Source organism: Plutella xylostella, chromosome 2, assembly GCF_932276165.1.
Source record: "Plutella xylostella chromosome 2, ilPluXylo3.1, whole genome shotgun sequence".
Taxonomy (NCBI): Eukaryota; Metazoa; Arthropoda; class Insecta; order Lepidoptera; family Plutellidae; genus Plutella; species Plutella xylostella.
Window position 1 is genome coordinate 3,276,248 of NC_063982.1, and position 24,706 is coordinate 3,300,953.

Here is a 24,706-nt window from a genome sequence, read left to right on the forward strand (position 1 = left end):
AGATCGTCTAACTTTACCTCCACGATTTTGTAACAAGGTATCTTACCCTTTCTTATAGTTAATTAGTTATGCTATTATAGTTAGCCACCTGCTTCCTACCCTCACAAAGGAAAGGCCGCTATTTACCCGACTGCCGAAGGAGGAGGGTAATGTTTTTGCACACGTATGCCGTGTAGGTCCTATCTACCCCATGCGAATAAATTAAGGTAGCATCCAGCATTCTCTATCATGAAAACCCCACTTCAGGAAACCAAAGCTACCAAAACAAAACACTTGACTGTCATACAACTATTTATTCCTTCAAGCTATGGAGCTCGCGTTGGACGCGATACGGGGCCACAGGTCGGCGCACTCCTTGGCCACGGGGCCGGTGATGGCGGACCCCTTCATCTCGCCCTTGTTGTTCACTATGACGCCCGCATTGTCCTCGAAGTAACTAAGGGAGCTGCTGCCGCTACATGGATTTGTTACGACGCGACGTAGGCAAAATTCCCTATATCGCGATTCGCCATTTTGGCGTTGTGATTTATCGACGCGCATTAAACGAGTTTGTCGACGTCAATAACGAAACCGTGTAGCGGCCGCATGAAACCTTCACGATTGCGTAGATTCTCTCTTTCTATATCGCTTGGTCGTATTCTATGTCCTGTTACCTACTCTCATATTTATAAATATAGGTAGTCCATTCCAGAGATCTATCTATCTAGCTACTACACGAATGACCCAGATTTTGACTTTTGAGTTAGTAAGCAAGGTCGGGTAACTAAAGCTACCAAAACAAAACACTTGACTGTCATACAACTATTTATTCCTTCAAGCTATGGAGCTCGCGTTGGACGCGATACGGGGCCACAGGTCGGCGCACTCCTTGGCCACGGGGCCGGTGATGGCGGACCCCTTCATCTCGCCCTTGTTGTTCACTATGACGCCCGCATTATCCTCGAAGTATATAAACACCCCGTCCCGCCTTCTGAACGGTTTTCTCTGCCGGATCACCACTGCCGGCATTACCTGCGAAGAGAGACGTTGTGATTAGAATTGTTTTCGTACATTACGGTACTGTTTATTTGCTACATGGGTAAAAAGTAGATACTATAGACATTTGCGTTTTTATCGTGGAGGGTTATAGATCCAACTTCATATTAGTTTGTCATTTTATGTTATTCACTGAGGGGATGGTTGGAAAGCTGCCCTGTGTACATTGACACATGCTCTCTTGGGTGAAATGGCGGTGGGCAACAATGGAAAAATCAAATGAAGCGGAAAACCCTAAAAAAAATCACGGAAACCATTATCAGAATGAAGACTACAGTTGCAATATGTTATAGGCAATATTTTTGGCTAACAGTTAATTATCTGTTAGTTAAAGAAACCAAATTTACTGTGCCTTTGAGGAAAAATACAGGGGAGATTGTACAAGGGAGCTAAAGATGTTTCCCCTCATAGGTACTTCATGCCAAAAGTTTTTCTGGATAAATGAAGAAACATAATCTCAAGACACCCTAAATTAACACAGGCATAAATATAGAGTGAGAAACTTGCAAAATATGTTTGTAAAATCTCTGCAATTTCTTTGCTCTTGGGGAGGCAAGACAAGGATTGAATTGAATAATTGTATAAAAAACTGACAGAACTGACCCTCTTTGTGCATTTCCATACATATTCAATCCTTGTCTCACCTCACTGGTGGAAAACACTACCATCCACTGCTCCAGTAAAAACCAAATAAAAAAGGAAGGTAATATTTGCTTCTGCACTTTATTAAACCACAGTGGAAGTAGTTTAATTTGTATACCAAATTTCTAAATCATATTGGTAACTTTTTCTGGACCAGAGCAATGGACGAAGGCCCTTTAGTTAATGACTAACTTACGACTTACAAGACAAGATATTCATATTTGTGATCATTGCTCAGTCAGCCAAGGTGTATCAGCATAATTATTCAGATAATAAATATTAGCGAAACCTTTGGATTATCATCATTGCAATTAATCACAAATAGTAAAGCTACTGATCAGTGTTTTTTGTATATAGAATTTCTACTCAATAGCCAGGTCTTTTAACAATAAAGTCTGTAACTTTTAACAATAACATTGACTAATGGCCAGTGTCACTAGTAACTAAGAATATCACAATAAGCAGCACTTCAGAACAACATGCAGCTTAGAGATTGGCTGAATTTCATATCAATTTCAGTTAATGCTAAGGTTGATTTAAATAGATAAAAACCAGGCTATTGAGCCATTCCTTTAAAGTAGAACCATGACCATATGACCCAAATTACAGCTAAAAAGGTATTGGTAAATTATAAACATCATACCTTTTTCCTGAGTTCTGGTTTACCCTTCTTGACTGTGGCTACGATCATGTCACCGGATCCGGCGGCGGGTAATCTGTTCAGGCGACCCTTGATACCTTGCACGGCAATCACGTACAGGTTCTTGGCTCCTGAAATTTCAAATTGAAAGTAAGTATAATTTTTGGTTGATGCGTTATGTTGTTTTTGTTTGAAATATTTATATTGGGTTAGTTTACACTGTCTTTATGTACCAGAATAATGTTAAATAAGACTTAGTTAAGTAACTACTACTGAAGAATAACAGTAGTGAATAAGTTGGAGGTTAGGTTATGTTTTGGAAGTACAAACATCCAAATTAACAGTAAAAACATGAGACTGAGCAACTTCAGACACAGCCAAGGAAGATATCATCATATATCAAGACACTATTGTGTTTCTATACGAAAGAATCATCCTCAGTGCTCAGTCAAATGTGCTCGAAGAGGTTACAATAGTTTGTAAGTATTATTTACCTGTGTTGTCGGCGCAGTTGATGACTGCTCCCACTGGGAGACCCAGTGAGATGCGGAACTTCGCTCCCGCGGAACCTCCACGTCCTTGAAAGAGAAAACAAAGACTTATTCATCTTTCACCATAACACTATGAATACGAAAACTGCAAGTTGCAAATGAGGGAATTTTGGAAATAAACTCTACAGAATGTCGAACACTAGACCGCTTGCGTATAACACATGCACGCTAATTAATATTTTCACGGATTTCGTAGATTTTGTTGGATATTTTCTATTTTACACACCTCTTTTAGACATTTTGTTTGGTCACTTTTTTGAAGAGGAATTAAAAGAGCCTGAAGTTAGCTACGAAAAGATATGTTTTTTTTTTCAGCCTTTTCGTTTAGAAATCAAGGTAAAATTTCAACGACATGAAGTTAGTCGTAATTCAAAGTAGTATATAAATTATGTTAAAATGGTTAAAACATTGAAAATGTAGTGAAATACGTATAAATCATAAACATTTTATTTATTTATTTGAATATAAAATAGCTTTTTGTTTAACGTATGGTTGGTTTAAGACATACATTTTTCGTTTCATATTTTTATAGTTTCTGAACGAATCTCGTAACTTGAAGCTTAGAATAATGTATTACTACACTGCTACTGCTATTTTATGAAGTTTGCTACCGTCTCGGCGATGTCGATGTGGTGAGCTGCTAACGCATAGCCATATATCTCCCTGTCTTACACTAGCCATTGCCCGTAGGCCGATTCGGCCGTAGGAGATCCGAAACGAGCTTAGCTTATGTGCAGCGTAAATTTCCGGTCCTAGACACTGATCTTCTGTCGATGTCATCTGAGGATAAGTTTAATATAAAAATAAATGTTTGGGAAGTCACAATAAAATTTATCGTAATCCGTACCTTTTTTTCATTGGACACTTCCTTCGCCTCGCCTCGCCAACTCGCCACCAATAATATAGCGGTCAGTTATTATTCTGAGATATTAACATTTCATAAAAAAAATATAAATAAAAAGAAACGGAACGGAACGTAAACTTGAAAGTTGATTGTCATTTTCGTTTGCCGCTTGTCATTCTGTGAAATTGCATTTTTGTACAAAAGTTGAACATTTCAGTTTCTATAAAACCGTATTAAAATGGCATTTATGGCAGATCCGATGAACCCAGCGCCTTTCTGGGGAAATGGCCCGTCCCCAGCCGCATTTTACAACTTTCCTGGTAACTCCTCCAACATTGGACCAGCAAAACACACTGCACAGGACTTCAGGGCTCAGTAAGTTATTTAATATTCACATTAATACGCATATTATATATATAACCATGAAAGCTAGAAAACTTTGCATACTTCCCGTCAAATGTAACTTACGATCTTAACCCGCAGATATTTTTTTGTACAGACAAAAGTAACATCAACCCAAAATGGATTTTCACATCCATGGCTAGTTGTCCCATACTTATCTTCACTTGTTTTTTCCATAGCTCAGCTGCACCAATCACAACAACGACCACAGTGATAGGGCTAAAGTTCGACAAGGGATGCATCATAGCAGCAGACATGCTCGGGTCCTATGGGTCCCTTGCTCGCTTCCGGAACTGTCCTAGGGTTCTGAAGGTTAATGATGTGTGCCTCTTGGGCAACGGTGGAGACTATGCTGACTTCCAGTTCCTGAAGGACATTATTAACCAGAAAATGTGAGTATGTATTTGTAGTTAGAATAAAAGGGCTACTCTTACTTGGGACCTCTTCAAAGTAATCCAGACACTTAACAGGTTACTGTTTTTATTGCTAAACAAATTTAATGGAACCACTTGAGACAATCCCTTTTCATTAAACACTGCAACTGAAGATCCTAGAACTGATCACATACTATAATAACAATAGAACTTGAAGCAAAAGAGGAATTAATCACGACTTTATAATGTACCATTACCATTTGAGCATAGACAAGGCCTAATAACATGGAGGAGGCCTATACCCTGCAGTGGGTTGACATAGGCTGATGATGATGATGATGATGAAGGCCTAATATGCTAGAACCACTAACATAATCCAACAAAAATATTTAAAGAAAAACAACATTATTCTAATTTCAAACCTCAAACTGTTCCAGGATTGACGAGAAGTGCACGGGCGACGGTCTGCAGATGAAGCCGCGCTCGCTGCACTGCTGGCTCACGCGCATGATGTACCAGAAGCGCAGCCGCATGGACCCACTGTGGAGCAACTATGTCGTCGCTGGGATTCAGGTATTAATTTAAATAAGAGCAATGATTGGAACTGAAGAGAAATTGTTCTGGAATAATAAATAGAGGTGTTAAAGGAATGTCTTGTCAACTGATCATATACAGCAAGGACAAACTCTGATAGAGTATCTTAACATTCCCTCCTAAATACCCTTCTTTCTTCATCTTAAGTAATCTATAGAGTTTTTATGACCCATTGTATGTATATCCGCAAGAAATCATGTACAAGTTTGTTTATATTAGTTAGGTTCCTTGTGCTACACTGCAACCTGTAATATCACAGTAAAAGCAAAACATTATACAAACCTAAATCAGTCTACATGTAATTTGACACAATAAAAATACTTCAACTAAATAAATCATCCTAACACCCATTCCTCTCACCCACAGAACGGCACCCCCTTCCTCGGCGCGGTAGACAAGCTGGGCACAGCCTACGAGGACGCGTGCATCGCCACCGGCCTCGGGGCTCACATGGCCACGCCCATGCTGCGCGAGGCCGCCAAGCAGCCGCTGGACGAGGCGCAGGCCAAGTATGACTGCAGTTGTAGATTTATACCATGTTTCACGGGGAAACACATCTGATATAATAAAAAAATACCCTTATTCGAATGTAATAAGGGTCCTGTCAGATGTCTTTCCCCATGAAACAAGGTATAGGGAGCATCACTAGACAACATCGGGGTTCGCCCGTGCAGCACACTGGTGGACTAGGATCCATAGGTCGCAAGGATGTCACGCCACCGGGCTCGGCGCGCACATGGCCACGCCCATGCTGCGCGAGGCCGCCAAGCAGCCACTGGACGAGGCGCAGGCCAAGTATGACGTCAGCACGAGACAGTAGCACTGTAGATGTAGATGTAGGGAGCATCATCTGCTAATAACCTAGCAGAACAATGGTGGATAAGGATATAAAGATCGCAAGGAGGTCACGGCCACGGCCTTGAGTGACGTATCACCTTCCTTATATCCGTAGCACCCTGAGCAGTGACTGATGCTAATGCTTTCACTACAGTCTATTGAGGCGCTTTAGTATTTTAATATGGGCATCCTCCAAGACTACAGAGTTATCGCTATAATCGAGTTGGAGATGTCAGACAACGCAAATATTTAATAACACCAAGGCTCAAGAAAAAGTTTTTGTCTGCAAATAAAATATCTACCCGAACAGGGGATCGAACCCCGGACCCTTGGCACAGCATTCAGAGTCACTAACCACTTCGCCATCTCGCCACACTAATTTCTAACCTAACTTTTCTCTCCCCCAGGGCAATCGTCCAGAAATGCATGGAGGTCCTCTTCTACCGTGACGCGCGTTCGTTCCCCAAGTACCAGATCGGCGTGATCACAGCAGACGGCGTAACGGTCAGTGACCCCATCGAGCTGAAGCACGACTGGTCACTCGCCCACATGATCCATATGAAGTGAGAGGTTGGGAGTTGTGATGGTGGTTTTTTTTATAATGATTATGAATAAATTCTTGTAAAATGTATTTCTTTGGTGTTTTAGTTGTGTTGGGAAGACGATGGCAATGGCGATACGATACCTATTAGAACAGTAAAGTATTATCACTTTCTAGTTAGAGAAGTTAAAACGCATAAAGAAATACTTGTGTCTAGTTTAAAAACGTCTGTTTCTAGCGAAAATGATACTAACTTCTAGCTTAGTCATTACGAGTAGATATAGGATAGGAGGTAGAATAAAAAGAAAATGGTATTAGCATGACGAAACTATTTTGGGGAAAACTCTTATACGTACGGAATGGCGCCGCTAGTTAGCTGCTCTAGTAAGTTACTACTAGTACCTAACTTTCAAACTAGTTACTAGTAGTAACTTTCCTAATTTTATAAGTTAAGTACTGTATGCTCCTAACTAACAACACTGTTTAAAATGGGCACAACAATGCACGTCTGCCTACTCTACAATAGATTGCATCAACACAAAGTCTGTGTTTCAGGCGAAACATGAAAGGACGAAAAAGTCCCTGAGGTACCGTACCTCAAGGACTTTTTCGTATATCTTACGATGACTGTTGTAAGGTAGTAGTTAAGTAATATGAAAAAAAGATGGCGTTTCGTCGTCATACCTTACGATGACTGTTGTAATGTAGTAGTTAAGTCATCTGAACAATAGATGGCGCTTTTTCGATTTTATAAGATTTTGTACGACAAGCTGAGAATTTGTATGAGATTCTACATCGCGGTATCAAAGTTTTTTAGCTCACTCGGTATATATACAAGATTGATTGCCTAGGGAGTGTACTTGCTTCGGCAGTACATATACTAAAATTGGAACGATACAGAGAAGATTAGCATGGCCCCTGCGCAAGGATGACACGCAAAATCGTGAAGCGTTCCACATTTTTTGGACACTTTGGGCTTTACCACAAAAACTTGGACAGTATTTAACACTTTAACAGATGATTAGCGCGACTAAACGTCTACAAATTCTGTCAAATTTCGTTTTAAACACTAGTTAAACAGTGTTTAAAGTTTTTTGTGGTCGCACAGTTTAAATTTTATGAAAACTTCATCTTATTCATATGCACTTACTTGCGCTACCTTACCTATCTGTACCTAGGGCTAGGGTATTTATTTAGATATTGCTGTATTTTCGCCTCACAGGGGACCATCATACATTCTTCTTCTATCGTGTAAATACACTAACTAAGCTAACTTCCTCCAGTGTTTTGCTACTCTTATTGCGAGGTCATTGGCCTTCATCAGGTCTTCTAGACTGCACTTTGGGGCATTAGGGCACTCTATAAGGTGTGACGTAGTCTGGAGGCTTCCGCAACTGCATGGAGTGCTGGCATTGGCTGGGAGCATATCCCATCGCCTCAAATTGTCCTTCGTCCGGGCAACGCCAGCCCGGAGGCGGTTTAGTGTTTTCCATACAGACCACTCTTCACCCCCTCCAGCAGGCAGCTCCTTGGCTGGCTGGACAAACCGACGCAAGTGGGAAGTATCGGCTCTCCAGCGGCTCAACCTGAACTCCTGCGCTGTCTCGTTTGTCAGCAGTTCGATTGTGACGAAGCTTCTGCGTAATTTAAGGCGCTGTTGCACTGGAACATAACCATACAAAGGATGGCGCAAGTCGTTCAGTTGTTTCCAGCGCTCTTTGGCCGCAGCGGCCTGTCTGCGAACCGCTGGCGGTGCTATTCCAGCGAGCAGGTATAGCTTATCAGTCGGAGTCTTACCATCTTACATTAGAAGGATATTTTAGTGGCGAATTTGTACTTTTTTCCATTTTCACTTCATGTAACACTGGTTACCTACCTTACTTTTACCGACGCAGCGCAGGTATTATAAGGTACTTCTGTGTGAATAGTGTGATGGTTGTAATAGTCTCATGAATCATGACAGTTCAAGTGCTGCCTTTCACATTTAGGTAGTTTAACAGGGAAGAAATAAAATTAATTCTCCTTCATACTAACTATAGTGACAGAGTCACGACTAGTCACGAGTAACCCACCAGCAGGTCTAGTACAGGTTTGATAGTTTGTCGAAAACTATAAAAGTTTACGTTTTCTCGCAAACCAAGTGCCGCCTCTAATGGAAACTATCATGAAACTTTTGACAGATAATGTATGCAGATTACAGGAGAAAACGTATTTTTTTTTCGTTTTCATAAATAACGAAACCCGTACTAAAGGGTCTGAAGAAGCAAATAGTTTTGCACAAATTTTCAAGCACGTCCCCACTGTTGGAACACGGGTCTCCTTCCAATGAAGGTAGGCCTAGTGCGGGTTGGTGGACATTGTTAGGTAGGTAAAAAAACGCCAAAATATAACATAAAAAATATTTATTGTAAGTATTTTTTTCATAATAATTATTTAATATAAATATTGTTATTGTCTTAAACTAAAAACCTAGGTATTAAATGCAAGTAGTTTTTATTTACTAAATATTTTTTATTTACAATATATTTTACTTACTTATTAATCATTTATTAATTTTGCTACAAAATTAGTTAGCAAGGGCGTACCCAGGTAGGGGCAGGGGGGGGCAGCTGCCCCCCCCTAGAAGACAAAATAAAAGTAATTTTCGTGAACGTAGTTTCCGCTCTCTACAAGACAATCAGAGCCATCAAGGATTAAAGCCGAATATATGCTATGTAGTTACGGACGATAGTACTTTTCCAGCAAAAAAAAAGCATCAATTTATACGATCAATCGCGACATCTTGTATTGAATAACAATACCACGAAGAACGTCGTATTCTATACATCCTATTCAACTTCTTCTGAGACAAAATGTAAACATTCTCGATGTGTCTCTTTAATACGGCTTTACCATTTCAAAACCTAGTAAGTGCCATATTTGAAAGAAAACGGGTCTTTGATTTATGCATTATTTTAAGCGATTGCGCATAAAACTGCATTGTCAGAATATCAATAAACGGCTTAGAAACAGAAATTAGATTTCAAAAACCTACTAAGTCCACCCTGTCAAAAAAATGGCAGAAAAACCATTTCAAACCCTAGTAAGAGCAACCAACCACTTTAATTTTTACTTTACTATGTTTTAAAATGGTCAATGGCTCGTACTAGGTTTTCAAATGGTCAGCAATGGAATGGTGGTTTTCGAGCTTTATTTTTAGTAGGTATAAGGCACAAACACTATTACACTTTTTTCGAATAAAATATCAGATAAGTATTTCAGAACCCGCTAGAACTACACGCTCAACACTCCCCTTTATACAGACTCTTAGCGACATACAATAGCGTCCAGGACTCGATTGATATTTTTGGATCCACTGTCTCATCAATTAAGTACCTACCAGTTGAAAAGTTTTATTATGTAATGTATTTGTTTTCGCGTCTACGGGTTGTTTTAGTTAATTAAGTAGGTATAGCCATGACAGCACACAAATATTGTTGTGGTACTGATATTGTTATTTATAATGTAGTATGTAAACTTGTAAATAATTTGTTTAAGTAAGTAGCATAAGTTGTTCACTTATTAAGTTATTGGAATAGCACTAAGTTCATTTTTGTAAAAAATTAATTCTTATTTTTTATGCATGTTGTGCTCACTTCTAGTAGGGCTTATTCATTGTAAGGTAGTTAGGCAACTGTTTTTGAAAGCTGTAAGAACTAAGCTCAGTTTAGTGAGCCAAATAAAAAAAAAAAAAAAAAAACCCGTATCTTTGAACGAATGAGACCTAGAAAGTTGAATTAAAATTAAAACATAAAAAATATTGTCTTCTTTATTAAAGCTATATACTTAGACCTTTCTCGTCAGAACCTATTTACCTAGTCCTATTTTGCATAAAAAATTAAAAAATCTCAACCTAGAGAAAACAGATTTTTAGCTTAAAATTTAAGAAATATTGTCTACTTTAAGGCAGTCATAAATAATGTTCATGTCAGAGTCTTCTTACTATGGCTATTTAGTTTATTTAAATTTAGATGAAACAAAAACGTAAAAATATACGGTTATTTGTGCTATTAAGTACTTAGGTATAGTACGGCTGTATAAAAGTGCTGCAAAATTTGTATTATATTATGTGAAGGATCCCAAACATATAAAAAATTTTGAGATACCACAATAATTGTAATTTCAATATACCTACTTAACTTGTCTTAAATGACACAATAATGGCCCTTACTAGGTTATGGAATGGTCAGTCAGAGCGGTTTTGGGATCAGAAAACCATGTAAAACCTAGTTTGTGTTTTCTTTTGTGCATTACAGCAACAATATTAGTCATATTTAAATGAAATAGTATTGTATGTCAAGCCACTTCCTTTAAGCCAACATTCATTCAGATGTGTATCATAGTTTTACCGGGCATTGAAATGACAAAAAAAAATTTGGCTCTCCTGAACATTTTGTCTCATGGTTTGGCTTACTATGTTTTAAAACGGTACAGCCGAAAATAAAAATAAAAGCATAAAATAAATGAACATAAGTACATTATAACCGTAATGTTATTAATTATTGTTCTTATTAGTTCTCTATCACATTTTTTACAATCACAATTTTTTGTTTAAAATATACCCCACCAACCATCACCTAGAAACCGGTATGAGCTGCCCCCCCCTAGCTGAAATCCTGGGTACGCCCTTGTTAGTTAGACTTAAATTATAAAATAAATAAGGATTTAAATAATAAAATATGCTATTAAAAGTTGAATTGAGAGTTGCTGTCTTAAAAATTAATAATATTATTATATTTAAAGTACCTACTTATTTATCTATCATATTTTTTACATAGTAAATTCGTTGTTTCGTTAAGAACCTTTTCAAATTTTAATAATATTTTTAAAGGAACACCTTTATTGAACACAAAATTTATTATAAATCTCAAAAAATTCTAACAAAATACATCTTATGTTGTTTTTGGAAACTAATTTTATAAAATATCCAGTTCACATTTCCGCTCTAAAATTCTAAAGTATAAAGTTCGTCGAGGTTTTAAATATTTCAAGATTTTTTAGTTTTTAAAAAAATACAATCCGAACCTTTTCTATGATTTTTATCACGTTGATAAATGGCTAGTCTAAAACTGAAGTGTCACAGGGATATAATATTGTCTAATATTGATAAATCAGTATCCATTTGAGCCAGTCTTGTAAAACTGCAGTATCTGACCCAGTCATCTAAAATGCAGTATCCGACCCAATCATATAAAACTGCAGTATCTGACTTAATAATCTAACCCCCTTATTCATAGAAAAGTTACAAGACGTTTTAACTAATAAACTGTTTTGTCCCTCTCTGTCAAAGAACAAATTGTTCTTTGTCGGAGAGGGACAAAACAGTTTATTAGTTAAAACGTTCTGTAACTTCTCTATGAATAAGGGGGTAAAACTGCAGTTATCCGTTCGAGCCAGTCATCTAAAACTGCAGTATCTGAACCAGCCATCTAAAACTGAATTATCTGGTCCAGTCATCTAAAACTGCAGTATCTGGCCCAGTCGTCTAAAACTGCAGTATCCATTTGACCCGGTCGCCTAAAATTGCAGTACTTGACCCAATCGCCAAAAATGCAGTAGGTACTATTCGTTTGACCCAATCATCTAAAACTGCAGTATCTGGTTGATCCAGTCGCGGAACTCGGAGATGCGCGTGTAGACGCCGGGCTGGTTGGGCTCCGCGCAGCCGATGCCCCACGAGATGACGCCGCCGAGCACGAAGCGCCGGTCGCGGTCGCGCTGCACCACCATCGGGCCGCCGGAGTCGCCTGCGAGTTGAATATAATGTAAGTCCTATGAATGTAATGATTTATTTGTAATTTGTTCGTATTCAAGGGAAAATTTACTTTGTTTGACAGGCGTAACCATCTGTCAATCAAACTACTATTTTACAAAGTATACTCGTACTTTACCACGAGCTTCGCAACTTTATTCTACTGTAGGTTGGGGACAAACGCAAAGCTTCAATATAAGGTTTGCCACCGTGATGAAAGGAGCCAGATATCAGCTGACTGGACGGCGAACTAGACAGTAGAAGTTTTTAGCCGAGCGTCCACTGCGAGCTAAACTAAGTTAGTTTGCATAGTTTCACACACATGCACATTTTAATTCAAGTTTTTAAGGTAGACTCTTGTGCTTGCGAGTTATCTCGGACTACTCCTTCGGGGATTACAGTCGCTAGACGTGAGCATTTTGTACCTATACATGTATGTTTTTTAGGTAACCTAAACTCGTAGTACCTACGCCTTACCTTCACAACTGTCAGCGCCGCCGCGCCGCAGCCCGGCACAGATGAATATGTTGGGTATGTGCTCGTTATACCCGGCCGCTTGGTACATCGCTTCACATGCTGTGTTGTTGATGACTGGCACTTCTACCTCTTGCAGGACGCTGGGCAGGGGACCCTCTGAAAATAAGAACAGCTTAAATTAGTTAGGTAAGCAAATTTTTATACGGGCAGAGAGACCCATTTATTCAGGATAGTTTATCTACCTGAGTAATCAAACAAAAAATCAGTTAATCGCAGCATTGCATTCTGTACATGTTTTGGTAAACGAGACGTTTTCAGGTTTTCAACTGAGTGTGAGTGCGAGACTTCCGTCCCCCCGGTCCGTTATTACAGTACCCTAATCATAAGACATGTAGCCGGTAGTGGTTGGGCAAGGAAGGCGAATGCTGAAAATGACTGATGCTTCCAGACGGGGCCCCATTGCCCACATTTTTATGTTGGCACTTGTTTCTATAGCAAAGTTTGTTCCAACTCTTATTATGATGTACTTACAGTGAAACTATAAAGTCCTGAAATTAAATGAGGGCACTGCTATCTTTCATGTAGCAACCCTATATAGCGAAACATAACTGACTTTGATACTTGAAATTTTGCCTGTTAACTTCCTACCTATTTATGTATTTAAAAACAACTTACCATCCACAAAAAAGCTCTTATACAAGCTAGAAGGTGTTAATATGAAGGCTAATAGTGAAACCAATAAATATTATTTAGATAACCTTATTTATTAACTGTATAAAAAAACTGGATCTGTTGACGAAGGGCACACATAGTAAAGAAAAGACATCAATTTCTCTTTTTGGACTGTTTCTTCCAGGAGTTAGAAATATTCCATATTTTGCCCTCTTTGGCACGCTGGTCCGATATAACTAAAAAATAAAATAAAAAAATCTTTTTGAGTTACACAATGCCCCCCAAATTCACAGAATGTGAATTCAGTAAGTAAACAAACATATATCTTCAAATATCAAAATGTTAAGGTTTGACTCAACTGAAACCAGATGAAACCTACAATCAGTGGTATGTAAACAATGTTCGACTTGGGCTCTAAACCTAGGTTTATCGATAAATGAAGCGTTGGTACTAATAAAAAATGAGTTATTACAATTTGTACAATGCTACATACCCGACATAGACGCTGTACGAGCGTTAACATCCCCCAAATTCGACAAAATGTGTCCAGCTTGATGTTCTGCTAAACATTGTATTAAAACTCGATAAATAACTTCACTAGCTTGACTACGAATATTTTTCTTCATCTTCCTAATTGCAACCAAGCGTAAATTGTTGTTTTTATCTAGATTATCCTTATAATTAGTAAGAAAATTCAAAAAAACAGCCATCCGCCTATTGACATAAACAATTGTTATGACTTTTATGTTTCTTTTCTAATGGTGCCAGGCTCCTGAAAATTTTAGTTCCTCAAACATTAATTTCAGGACTTTATAGTTTCACTGTACTTAAACAGTATAAAGCCCTCCCCTTCATACAGCCATCCACAGTTTTTTTGCAGTGCGAAATATAGCGCGCTAGTAAACTGTATGCAAGTCTGAGTAAGTATGAAAATCCGGCATCCGGGAACGGTTCTAGGATGCTCTGTAATAAAGTCCTCACCGTCGTACAGGCGTCCCCAGCCGGTGACATACGCCACCTTGCCCACGTAGTCCTCGTCTGTATCCGGCACGCACACCGGCAGGATGTTGGGCTGGAAGTTCACTGGCTCGTAGAACCTGAAGGAGAATGAGGAGTTTGGAATAAGTTTCAATTAATGTAAGGCTCTAGCTAGGCAGACGGACTGCATTATAACTGCTACACTGCAATACAATTTAAGTTCAACTTTAGCAACTTTAACTATAGCAATCCTTAAGCAGCGTCGTTCGCCTGTCAAACATCTGTCAGATCCAGACAATTTACGTCAGATGTACAAGCGACCGACGCTGGTTAAAGATTGTTAATTGCTAATGTTCGGTGGTGGTAACCCTACAGGTTCAGTTGGAATGCAGGTGTCACGGCTGCAATATCTGCAAATCAATCACGTAGTAAGAAAGATTGCAGTTCAATTGCAGTCCGCGGATAGTCGTGTGAACATCGGACTGCGAAATAAACATGAACTTATGTCCGTCAATGTCAATTCAACCAATCACAGCTCTGCACTTCATATTATAATACTTATATGTTGTGAAGCCTGCAAGATACTCTATAAATAAAATGTACAAGTTTCCTCAGGTCAAGTTCAATGGTGACTGACCGGACACCCAACGTCCAACAGTTGTTTTATTTGTCACATCGCAAAAAAAAAACTATACCGTTTACGGTCTAGTGACTCTTAAAGAATACAAACTAATCTAATGTATTCAAATTTTATGACGGTGATTAATGTTTTTATTGGTTTACTGAATGGTAAAAAGTTCGCGAGAGATAAAGTTGGTTGGTAGTTGTTATTGATTTTATTATTCGTTTGTTATTGAGTGTGAATGAACCTCCATGCAAATTTATTAAATTTATCATCAGTATAATGAGTATGTTAATGTCTATAGTAGTAAAATAGTACTAGGATTTCAATGCGGAAAGTTGGTCATTATATTAGTCAGTAGCTGTTGCCCGCAAAAGCCGCTTCGAATTCCGGGACAATAAGTTTCCTATGTCATTTTCAAATTCATACCATACCATTTATTCACACTAATTCACAAACATACACAATACAATACAAAACATAAAGATTAAATTTGTACTGGACTAACATGAACACAGTTAATAAATTGTAACATTATTAAAATAGAAATACATATAATTATTTTTCACAATTGTGTGGGTAGATATTTAATAAATTACTGAATTACTGTAACAGGCGGTTTACAGTAGTTGTGGTTAGTGTGAATGGGCCGGGCGACTCACCGTTGTTGTCACGGAACAGAATTCTCCTGGTCCTATCTGCACGCGCCTGTGTAATGAATGACCGACTTTCCGAGTTATACTATCAATGTTAAATGAGTATAAAATAATAAAAAAATCGCAGGTACCTTAACAGCGTGAGATCATACTCGAACGTCGCCGGGTCGAAGTGGGGAAGGCTCGCCACTATCTACACCCGTCGTCCAGAAAACCCGTAAGGCTCTGACTCGATGCTAACTCGACTGTAATGACCCTTTTTCCGCATCACAATTCACATTGTGAAGAACGTACGTCATTGATTTATGAATTACTAGCGTTCTTTTGAAATAATTGATGTACGGTGGCCTGCGCCTAAAAGTATACAGGCGGAGTTTTTAAAATAGCGTTCTCAAGCTCACATGCTGCTCAAACACATCCACATAAACACCACTGCTACACACATCACACACAACACTTCCCCGGATTTATAACAGATGTAGCTGGTCCCTTCATCATCAGGGATGCTATTTAAAAAACTCCGCCTGTATACTTTTAGGCGCAGGCCACCGTACGTACCTCAACAGCTCGAGATCACACTCGAACGTCGCCGGGTCGAAGTGGGGATGGCTCGCCACTATCTGCACGCGTATCTCCGCGAACCCGGCTCTGACACTATACTAATTAGACAGTAATAATCCATTTTCTCCACTAGAATGTCATTATTCACAAGGACGCTGGCACCTTAAAACGAGAAGATTTCTTTATTTATTTACCTCAACAGCGCGAGATCATATTCGAAAGTCGCCAGGTCGAAGTGCGGATGGCTCGCCACTATCTGCACGCGTCGTTCGGCGAACCCGTACGGCTCTGACTCTATAGGTACTAAATAGACTACAATTACCCATTTTCCACACTAGAGTAAGTAGTAAGTATCACAGTTGCAGACATTCACAAACAGCTAGCGCGCGCAGCGAAGGTAACCTGGGGACTAAACGGTGAAATTGTGAGGACAATCTACATCGCAGTAGTGGAGCCCATCATGACATACGCCGCAAGCGTCTGGTCACAAGCCGTCGAACTGGAAAGTAACAAAAAACTGCTTTTCTCGCTACAAAGAGGTTTCGCACAAAAAATATGTAAAGCCTACCGAACAGTGTCGCTCACATCTGCACTGGCACTGTCGGGCTTGCTGCCTCTCGACCTCAGAATACAGGAGGCAGCAAATCTGTACAAATCAAAAAAACTCTTGTCAGCTGACTACCTCCCACCGGGCAAAGATCTCGAACGGAATGTAGGGTACTTGGACTTACCACATCCGTCCACACTTACCTCTACCAAGTACGAGATCCTTGAAAACACCACCCTGCTGGACACCGGCTCCCAAATCTTCACGGATGGAAGCAAGATAGAGGGAAAAGTCGGCGCCGCCCTAAGTTGGTGGGAGGATGGCAAAGAAAAACTGTCCGAGACTTTTGGTCTCCACCCATCGTGCACGGTCTTCCAATCGGAACTTTATGCACTTCACAGGGCAACAAAACTGGTGAGCTCTAGCACGGATAAAAAAGTGAACATCTTGAGCGACTCGAGATCATCACTCGATCTGCTCCAAAATCCGAAACTCAGCCACCCCCTGGCAAGAAGCATAAAGGAAAACATTGCGAGGGCTGTGAGCGATGGCGGAGAGATACAAATGTTCTGGTTGAGGGCGCACGTAGGAACTGCCGGGAACGAAAGAGCCGATGAGCTCGCCAAAACAGCAGCACTACACAGCACCTCCCACGATTACGACAAAGTTCCCCTGTCCTATGTCAGAAAAAAGATCAGAGAGGAATCGGTCCGAAAATGGCAAGATCGATACGCGACCTCGAGTACAGGAGCAGTCACGCGTAAATTTCTACCGGATGTCAACCAAGCATACCGAATTACGCGAACTTCTAAATTGACCCCTGCTCACGTACAAATGCTGACCGGACACGGGGGGATAGGAGAATATTTGTACAGATTCAAACTTAAAGGAAGCCCTGGATGTGATTGCGACCCCAACATCAGTGAATCGGTATGGCACATCATTCTGGACTGCCCCCGTTTTCTTGCTGCAAGACATGATCTGGAGACATCGATAAACAGGAACTTGGTGGAGTCGGAATTAAAAGATATTCTGGCAGACACCAATCACAGACCTCATTTCCTATCATACGCAGATCGAATCTTCCGAGTAGCAGCAAGGAGAAACAGCACAATTTCTCGCCCTGAAGCCCAATCAACATCAGTATTCCAATCATCAAACCCGACCATCTCAGCACCACAACAAGTGACTCCAAAAGCAACAGCGACAAACCAGCTGTTGTCTTGTGGCGAAAAAGGAGAAGCCGGACTAAGACGCCGAAGTGTGGCTCTGTTCATGGACAGTAGCAGCGAAAGACTCGGCATCAGCTTCTGCGTCTCGGGGGCGCGAAAGCGTGTAGCCATATCACCCGGCCTAGCCTCTCTCCTAAATGGAAGCACATCCAAAGATACCATGAAACGTAAAGCCTATGACGCACTGCCGGTAACACTAGTGGGAAATCAGTCCTGCAGATTAGTACGATGCCGTAACAAGACCATCGCACTATTGGAATGGGCCGATGACACCCCGTTTGTCCAGGCATGCTCATGGCTCACTACGCTTGGAGAGAGAGCACAAGATAGTAACGTCCCCAAGATAATAAGCGTAGACGCAATGGTGATCGAGCATAAGAAAGGTGAAATTGTTGACCAGCTGGGCTGCCTAAAAGCCTCAAAACAACACGAAATAGTTGTGTATGAGGACAGAGGTGAAGACCTAAGCTTTCTCAGTGGACACATACCCGTGAGGAACAACAACCACCAACAAACTGAAGCGGTCACCGGATCAGAACGCCTACAGGAGAGGATGGCTTCCGAGTCCGTCGCTGCTGCTGAACAGCAGGAAATAAATATGAGGATGCAGAGCAGAATCTCGCAGGGGCGCGCACAAGGGTTCCTTCAGGCATTCAAATCAGCTGCCCAAAGCCTTATGGGGAAACCACAGAGGACACCTGAGTGGCGCCAAATCCCCAAAGGCCCCATCCGAAAAAGAACGGCCCAAAGAACCATAACAAGAGCCGACATGGGTCAGGTGGTCCCACCGAAGCTAAAAACAGCAACCTCCCCTAAAGAGCATTTGGAGAATGCCGTCATAGAATTTGTGGCAATAACAACCGCCACAAAGCAGGTAAACCTCTTGTCGTGCAAAACCATCATGCAGACCTACAGGCAAGAAAACGAAGGCCGGCTAAAAATTCTACTCGAGGAGGCCGAAGCCTGCATATACGATAACAGTAGTTGCCAAGTCCTCAGAGGCAAAATGACTGGAGCGTATATGGCGGCTTACAGCGAGGAAAGCGGATTTGTACCCTGGGAATGCAACTCCTCAAAATTTACTGTGCCACACAACAACCAAATAGTGGTCGTCGCCCAGTGCACCAGGATTATGCTAGAGGATAAAATCCTAGCAAAAGTGGAAACCATCAACGCCAACTGGAATCACTGGACGATGCCCACTATCACTTGGGTGAACGGGGTACCTGGATGTGGGAAGACAACCTGGGTGATAAATAACTTCGATGTGAGCAAAGACACCATTATCACAACAACAACTGAGGCGGCCATCGACATAAGAAACAGGCTAGCGCATCGTATTGGTGACATGGTCAAAACTAGGGTGCGTACGATGGCATCAGTCCTGGTAAACGGCTTTAGAGAACATGTCGGTTGCCAACGCCTGATAATTGACGAAGCCCTGATGAACCATTTCGGGGCAATCGTAATGGCCGCCCACCTGTCTCGTGCCTGTGATATTGCTCTGATCGGAGACATCAATCAGCTACCATATATCGACAGAGAGAACCTATTCGAGCTTAGGTACAATCGCCCAACACTGGTAGCAAACATCACCCAGGAGCTGTTGTGCTCATACAGAAACCCCATGGATGTTGCATACGCCCTAAAGGAAGTATACTCAGGCATATACGCAGCCACAGCGCGCATCCAATCCCTGCAGCTGAAAAGGTTAACAGACGCAGTAATTCCCAAATCCCAAACCAACACTCTGTTCCTGGTGCATACACAGGAAGAAAAAGAGACCTTGACCAGCCAAGGGTATGGTGAAGGAATGGGCTCACGCGTCCTAACCATACACGAAGCACAGGGATTGACGTACGAATCCGTTATTATCATAAGAACAAAAGATAAAATAAAGTTGCACGATAGCATACCTCACGCAGTAGTGGCGCTGTCGAGGCACACCACCACCTGCACCTACTATGCGGATGACACCGAGGACGCTATCGGCAACCTCGCTAAAACGGCAATAACAGCGCCAAAGAAACGCATCCTCGAGTACAATCTAAAAATGGCAGTTAAGAATCGAGACGAAGAGGTCATTGCACTTTCTGGGGAAATATTAAGAAGGCAAAACGTGGCGGAATAAATCATAAAATATAATTTTGGTTAAGAGCGCAAAATATAGGTCAAATTGGGAAAATAATTTATATAACTAACCTATTGATTATTATATCATAACTAACAACTAAAATAAGTTATCTTTAAGAACAGAGTCACACACTAACATCAGGCAAAACATGACCTATAACGACTGAGGGGCCGAGCCATTGCCAGGTGTCTACTAAGTTCTCCGAAGACAGCTGGCATTGGCCCTGTCCTTGTTAAGTTTGTTGCCATTACTAATGTAAGTGTGACTCTGAAAACCATTAATTTAAAAAAAAAGGAAAAAAAAAGAAAAAAAAAAAAAAAAATCTTGTATAATGAGATACACGGCTGGGGGTTTTTAGTCGGTTAGCGCCCGACACTACCTGGGTCCTCTTCCCAGGTGTCCATGTGGATTTTCCCCCAGCAGTGGAAAAAAAAAAAGGGAATAAAGAAAAAGAAAAAAAAAAAAGAACAATATATATATAAAAGATAGAATATATATACCTATATATAAATGAAACTTCCTTACCGAGTAGAAAGTAGACAAAAGAATTAAAAACTATCTCATAAAAATTACCACTCTTCAAAAGGCACGGACATAAAGTCTGTGGAGTGATAACAATTTCTAAAAAAAAAAAAAAAAAAAGTATCACAGTTCACAATGTAAAAGGACGCTGGCACCAAAAAATCTGGAGATTTCTTTATTTATTTACCTCAACAGTGCGAGATCATACTCGAACGTAGCCGGGTCGAAGTGGGGATGGCTCGCGACTATCTGGACGCGTCGTTCGGCGAACCCATACGGCTCTGACACTATGCTAACTCGACTGTAATCACTCACTTTTCTCATTAGACTATCAATGTAAAAGGAGGAAAAATGATAAAAAAGGTTGTAATTACCTTAATAACGCGAGATCATACTCGAACGTCGCCGGGTCGAAGTGGGGATGGCTCGCCACTATCTGCACGCGTCGTTCGGCGAACCCGTACGGCTCTGACTCGTTCGCCAGGTCGTGCTCGCCGAGCCTGACCAGCAGCTCGGAGGGGGGGACGCTGGGGGGAAAAGGGGGGTTAATTAATTAGGTTATATTGCTTTACGTTTAAAGGTCACAGCTCATATAAAGGTAACGTTAACGGGTCGCCTTTCTTTTCTTCTGCCAACCATGCGTTCGCGAGCTCGCTGCAAAAGAAAAAAAAGCCGACCCGTTTACGTTACGTTTATATGTGCTGTGACCTTTAGTATGATGTTGCTTAGTATATACAAACACGAAATATAAGTGGGGTATAATAATGTGTTTATTACATTCTATCCTTTCCTAAAGACGGATTTGCATTGTTAAGGAGAGTATTAATTTAGGCTAACACCCACATAATATTATTTTATCTCAGATACTAGGTTGACAAGTGTCAAGTTGAATAAAATTTGGTACTAATATTTGATAACTTGTCATAGATTACACGACAAAAGAATAGACTATAATAAAAAATGGTGCATTTTGGAAGCGCGTTAACGCGTTGATGTCTTTTGTATGTAGAGGTAAAAAAAAACGGCAAACTTATTATCTAGATGCTAAAAACTGTATCTTAAGCAAATAACTAGTTTTTTTTACAAAAATGCGGTAGACTCATTTAAGAATGTCTTTAAAATATCTGAATAAATAATTGAATCAAATTAGGTATGCATTTTAAAATCCGCCTTTTTTTATTTAATGAAAACAGCCGTATTTTAGGCTATAAAATACGGCTGTTTTTATTAAATAAAAAAACCCAAATAAAGAAACAACTTCGAAGTCAATGACCATTTATTAATTTCAATCTTTGTCACTTTATGACTTATGCAGTATGCAGGCAGATGTGTGTTGACTTTTGACTTATGACCGCAAATATTTATGATCCTATGACAATATTAATACTGTGCAATTGTCAGCAAACGGGATGTACATTGATAAAATGATAAGAATAAGAAGAATAATAATATTGTCACCCTAATCTTTAAGTACGTAGTTAGTTAAGTTAGGAGGTACGAGCCAGTTTTGTACCTTGTCAAATTCACAAACGGCATATTCATTCATCAATCATTGCGATCTAAGAGTTTGAAAAGGTACAAATATGTAGAACTAAATTGAGAATAATATCGGCTACTACGGCCATCTGACCCCAAGCCAGACAGAGCCTGTTATATGGGTATTTGATAATATATGTATATAAGACAGCTAATATATCTACACGGATACATAATAATTATAATACCTACATTATTAACACCTAAGACCCGAGTACAAATACCTCCCCTTAAACAAATATCTACCCCAGCCGGCGATTGAACCCGGGACCTTCGGCATAGCAGCCAGGGTCACTAACCACTACACCATTCGGTCATCCAATGATCCTGACCGTATATAACAAATACACTATATAACATATATAAATATATAACATAACATATACACTTACTGTTCAACGCAATGCGCGGCGGTAATAGCCCAGTTTTCATTCAATAAGGCTGCTCCACACTTGTGCAGGTAAGTGGAGGTCCGCCACTGCCTCAGCGAGATCTGCCAGGGCCACCGCCCGAAGCCCGACTTGGCGCCCCCGACGATCCTGGCTTCAGGCCACAGCCGCCGCCCGCAAACTGCCAACACCAGGAGCGTAGAGTTTATTAGCATTGTGAACTCCTTGAGGGAAAATACTGGCTGGATGGATGGGTTGGTTTGTTTTTCTTTTTTTCAGGAGGTTTGGTTGTCTGTGGTTAGGACGAAGGATGTTTGCGCGCGAAAAGTTGGCAGTTAATAAAATTATGGTGAATTTTACTGAGTTTTTTTTTCGTTTGTTTATTTTTTTGATTATTTTTGTTTGTTAATTAATACTTTGCTGTGAGATTGTAATTATCACATAGCATTGAGTTTTATCTCCTTAACACATTGTTTAAAATTTTAACAAGCGTTCGTAACACTTTTGTTTTCAATGTACGGTTTATTCACGGTCACTTTTGGTTTGTAAGTTCATACACGCACACACACAAAATTAAAGTCACTGGTGTTTAATTTTAGAATCTGAGGCTTCGGTCGTTAGCTTGTTGCAATGTTTTACAAATAATGTTTTCTTTGCCAAGACTTTAATCTTAAAATATTTAAACTATTAAAACTATTCGCACAATTCAATATTGAAGTCAGAAGTTCCTTAATTTATTTTTTACACAACATTAAGTAAGTTTTTTTGTAACTTGAATTAACTAGCCAGCCTTCATTGTTATTATAGCTTTTTTGTCGATTTTAACCATTTATTTTGATCACAATTACTAGAACGTACAGTAGCTGCAAAACTGGTACATAACGATAATCGCGTCTAATTTTATCTTCGTACTCCCATGACATTTTCGTCCCCAGAACTAGGCTCGACAAAAAACTTTTTACGCGCGTCTCTTAAAAAGAAAAAGACAACTGTCACACACAATTTCGAATTTCAAATATGGAACGCGGACTGGTTTAAAACCACAATATGCAGGTCGTCCTTGCGCTTGCCTTGGCATTGGCGTGCGGTCGCATCGCTCGGCCACCGACTACTCTTTGTGTAGAGTTTCAAACTTCGAACGCCGTATGTTTTTTTACTGCACTTATTGGCGAAGTGGCCGGCTGCAAAGATAATATTGTCATGGGCTTAGAAAAGTTCCTTGAACTCTTTGGTGCGTAATTTAGGCGGGAATGACAAGAATTTATTTTTTAATTTTGTGAGAGATAATAAAAGGTGTTAATCTGGTGATAATGGATCTGTTGATTCGGGTGCATATTATCCTTGTTTAAATATTTACTTATTCTCGTTTTCGTTGGTTTATTTTTGACTGGTTGTTTACCTGCAGACCCATAAAGAAAACAAAAAAGAGTATTTTTTACGTAAACAGGTGATGTACCTATATTTACCTAAGTTTTTATAGGTATACAAAACATTATTACTTACCTATATACAAAAAAACTGCTTAGTAATAAAATTAAGTATTTAATTTGAAAAATAATTCATACAGGTTGGAATTTTATGACAGTAGAATTCCAAAAGGCAGTTTAATGTACCCGAAAGAACATGAAGGTTTGCAGTGTGTTGGGTACATTGAACCTGTCGCCCGGAATTTCACTTATAAATTTCCACCCTGTATAACTAACCAAATAACCATAGAGTTAATAACTACTACCTATGATGTAGAAATATGTCTTAAGTAACATTCTATAACGCGGAAGTATTCTATAAAACAAAGGATAGACGCGTTAAAAATCACCTCAAAGATGGCAAATTGTTGTACAAGTTGACTAATAAATAACTTCTTTAGATGTGGCGCCACTATCAATCTATGCGTTGTAAACCAATTACATTGTGATAACCTCTGTACACGCCTCTGTACGATGCTTTATGGAGTGGGACCTTTATACAGATTAGTCTATGGTGTACCATAGACCATATGGTACCACATACCATACTACGCAGATATCTAACCTCTCCCAAATAAAATCCAATACCACAATGCCATTGTTTTCAGCTCAGCCGGTCTAACCGTAATAAATAATAATTTTAATTAGTTAATTGTATTTTAG

General features: G+C 39.9%; 3 protein-coding genes and 2 non-coding genes across 7 annotated transcripts in view; 2 read left to right on the forward strand and 3 right to left on the reverse strand.

The window, feature by feature from the left end:
• Window positions 1-278: 278 nt before the first annotated feature.
• LOC105391828 (60S ribosomal protein L23) lies at window positions 279-3,230 on the reverse strand. Of its 2 annotated transcripts, XM_048627447.1 has the most exons (5): window positions 3,095-3,230; window positions 2,812-2,895; window positions 2,321-2,448; window positions 940-1,011; window positions 279-426 (listed from the first exon to the last, which is right to left on the reverse strand). In XM_048627447.1, the coding sequence occupies exons 1-5, from the start codon at window positions 3,105-3,107 to the stop codon at window positions 301-303; spliced, it is 423 nt and encodes a 140-aa protein (XP_048483404.1). In that variant the 5' UTR covers window positions 3,108-3,230; the 3' UTR covers window positions 279-300.
• LOC119692776 lies at window positions 1,908-1,988 on the reverse strand. The gene has a single exon (XR_005254362.2). It is a non-coding gene; the product is annotated as a small nucleolar RNA SNORD53/SNORD92 (small nucleolar RNA).
• Window positions 3,231-3,859: 629 nt separating the features above from the next.
• Window positions 3,860-6,550, forward strand: LOC105391829 (proteasome subunit beta type-4). Of its 2 annotated transcripts, XM_038114028.2 has the most exons (6): window positions 3,860-4,087; window positions 4,294-4,506; window positions 4,926-5,061; window positions 5,449-5,510; window positions 5,797-5,877; window positions 6,327-6,550. In XM_038114028.2, the coding sequence occupies exons 1-6, from the start codon at window positions 3,951-3,953 to the stop codon at window positions 6,484-6,486; spliced, it is 789 nt and encodes a 262-aa protein (XP_037969956.1). In that variant the 5' UTR covers window positions 3,860-3,950; the 3' UTR covers window positions 6,487-6,550. The 2 variants fall into 2 exon arrangements, with proteins under 2 accessions (XP_037969956.1, XP_048488679.1); XM_048632722.1 differs by lacking the exon at window positions 5,797-5,877 and having other exon boundaries at window positions 5,449-5,591.
• A 766-nt stretch (window positions 6,551-7,316) lies between these two features.
• On the forward strand, window positions 7,317-7,423 carry LOC119692774. The gene has a single exon (XR_005254361.1). It is a non-coding gene; the product is annotated as a U6 spliceosomal RNA (small nuclear RNA).
• A 4,645-nt stretch (window positions 7,424-12,068) lies between these two features.
• Window positions 12,069-24,706, reverse strand: part of LOC105391835 (serine proteinase stubble) — a 38,845-nt gene continuing 26,207 nt past the window's right edge. Inside the window, exons 6-10 of the mRNA XM_038111480.2 lie at window positions 22,581-22,758; window positions 21,027-21,179; window positions 14,382-14,497; window positions 12,729-12,884; window positions 12,069-12,246 (exon numbers count right to left, since the gene is read on the reverse strand). Of these exons, the coding sequence (XP_037967408.2) occupies window positions 12,083-12,246; window positions 12,729-12,884; window positions 14,382-14,497; window positions 21,027-21,179; window positions 22,581-22,758 (767 nt within the window). The 3' untranslated portion in view covers window positions 12,069-12,082. The remainder of the gene's footprint in view (window positions 12,247-12,728; window positions 12,885-14,381; window positions 14,498-21,026; window positions 21,180-22,580; window positions 22,759-24,706) is intronic.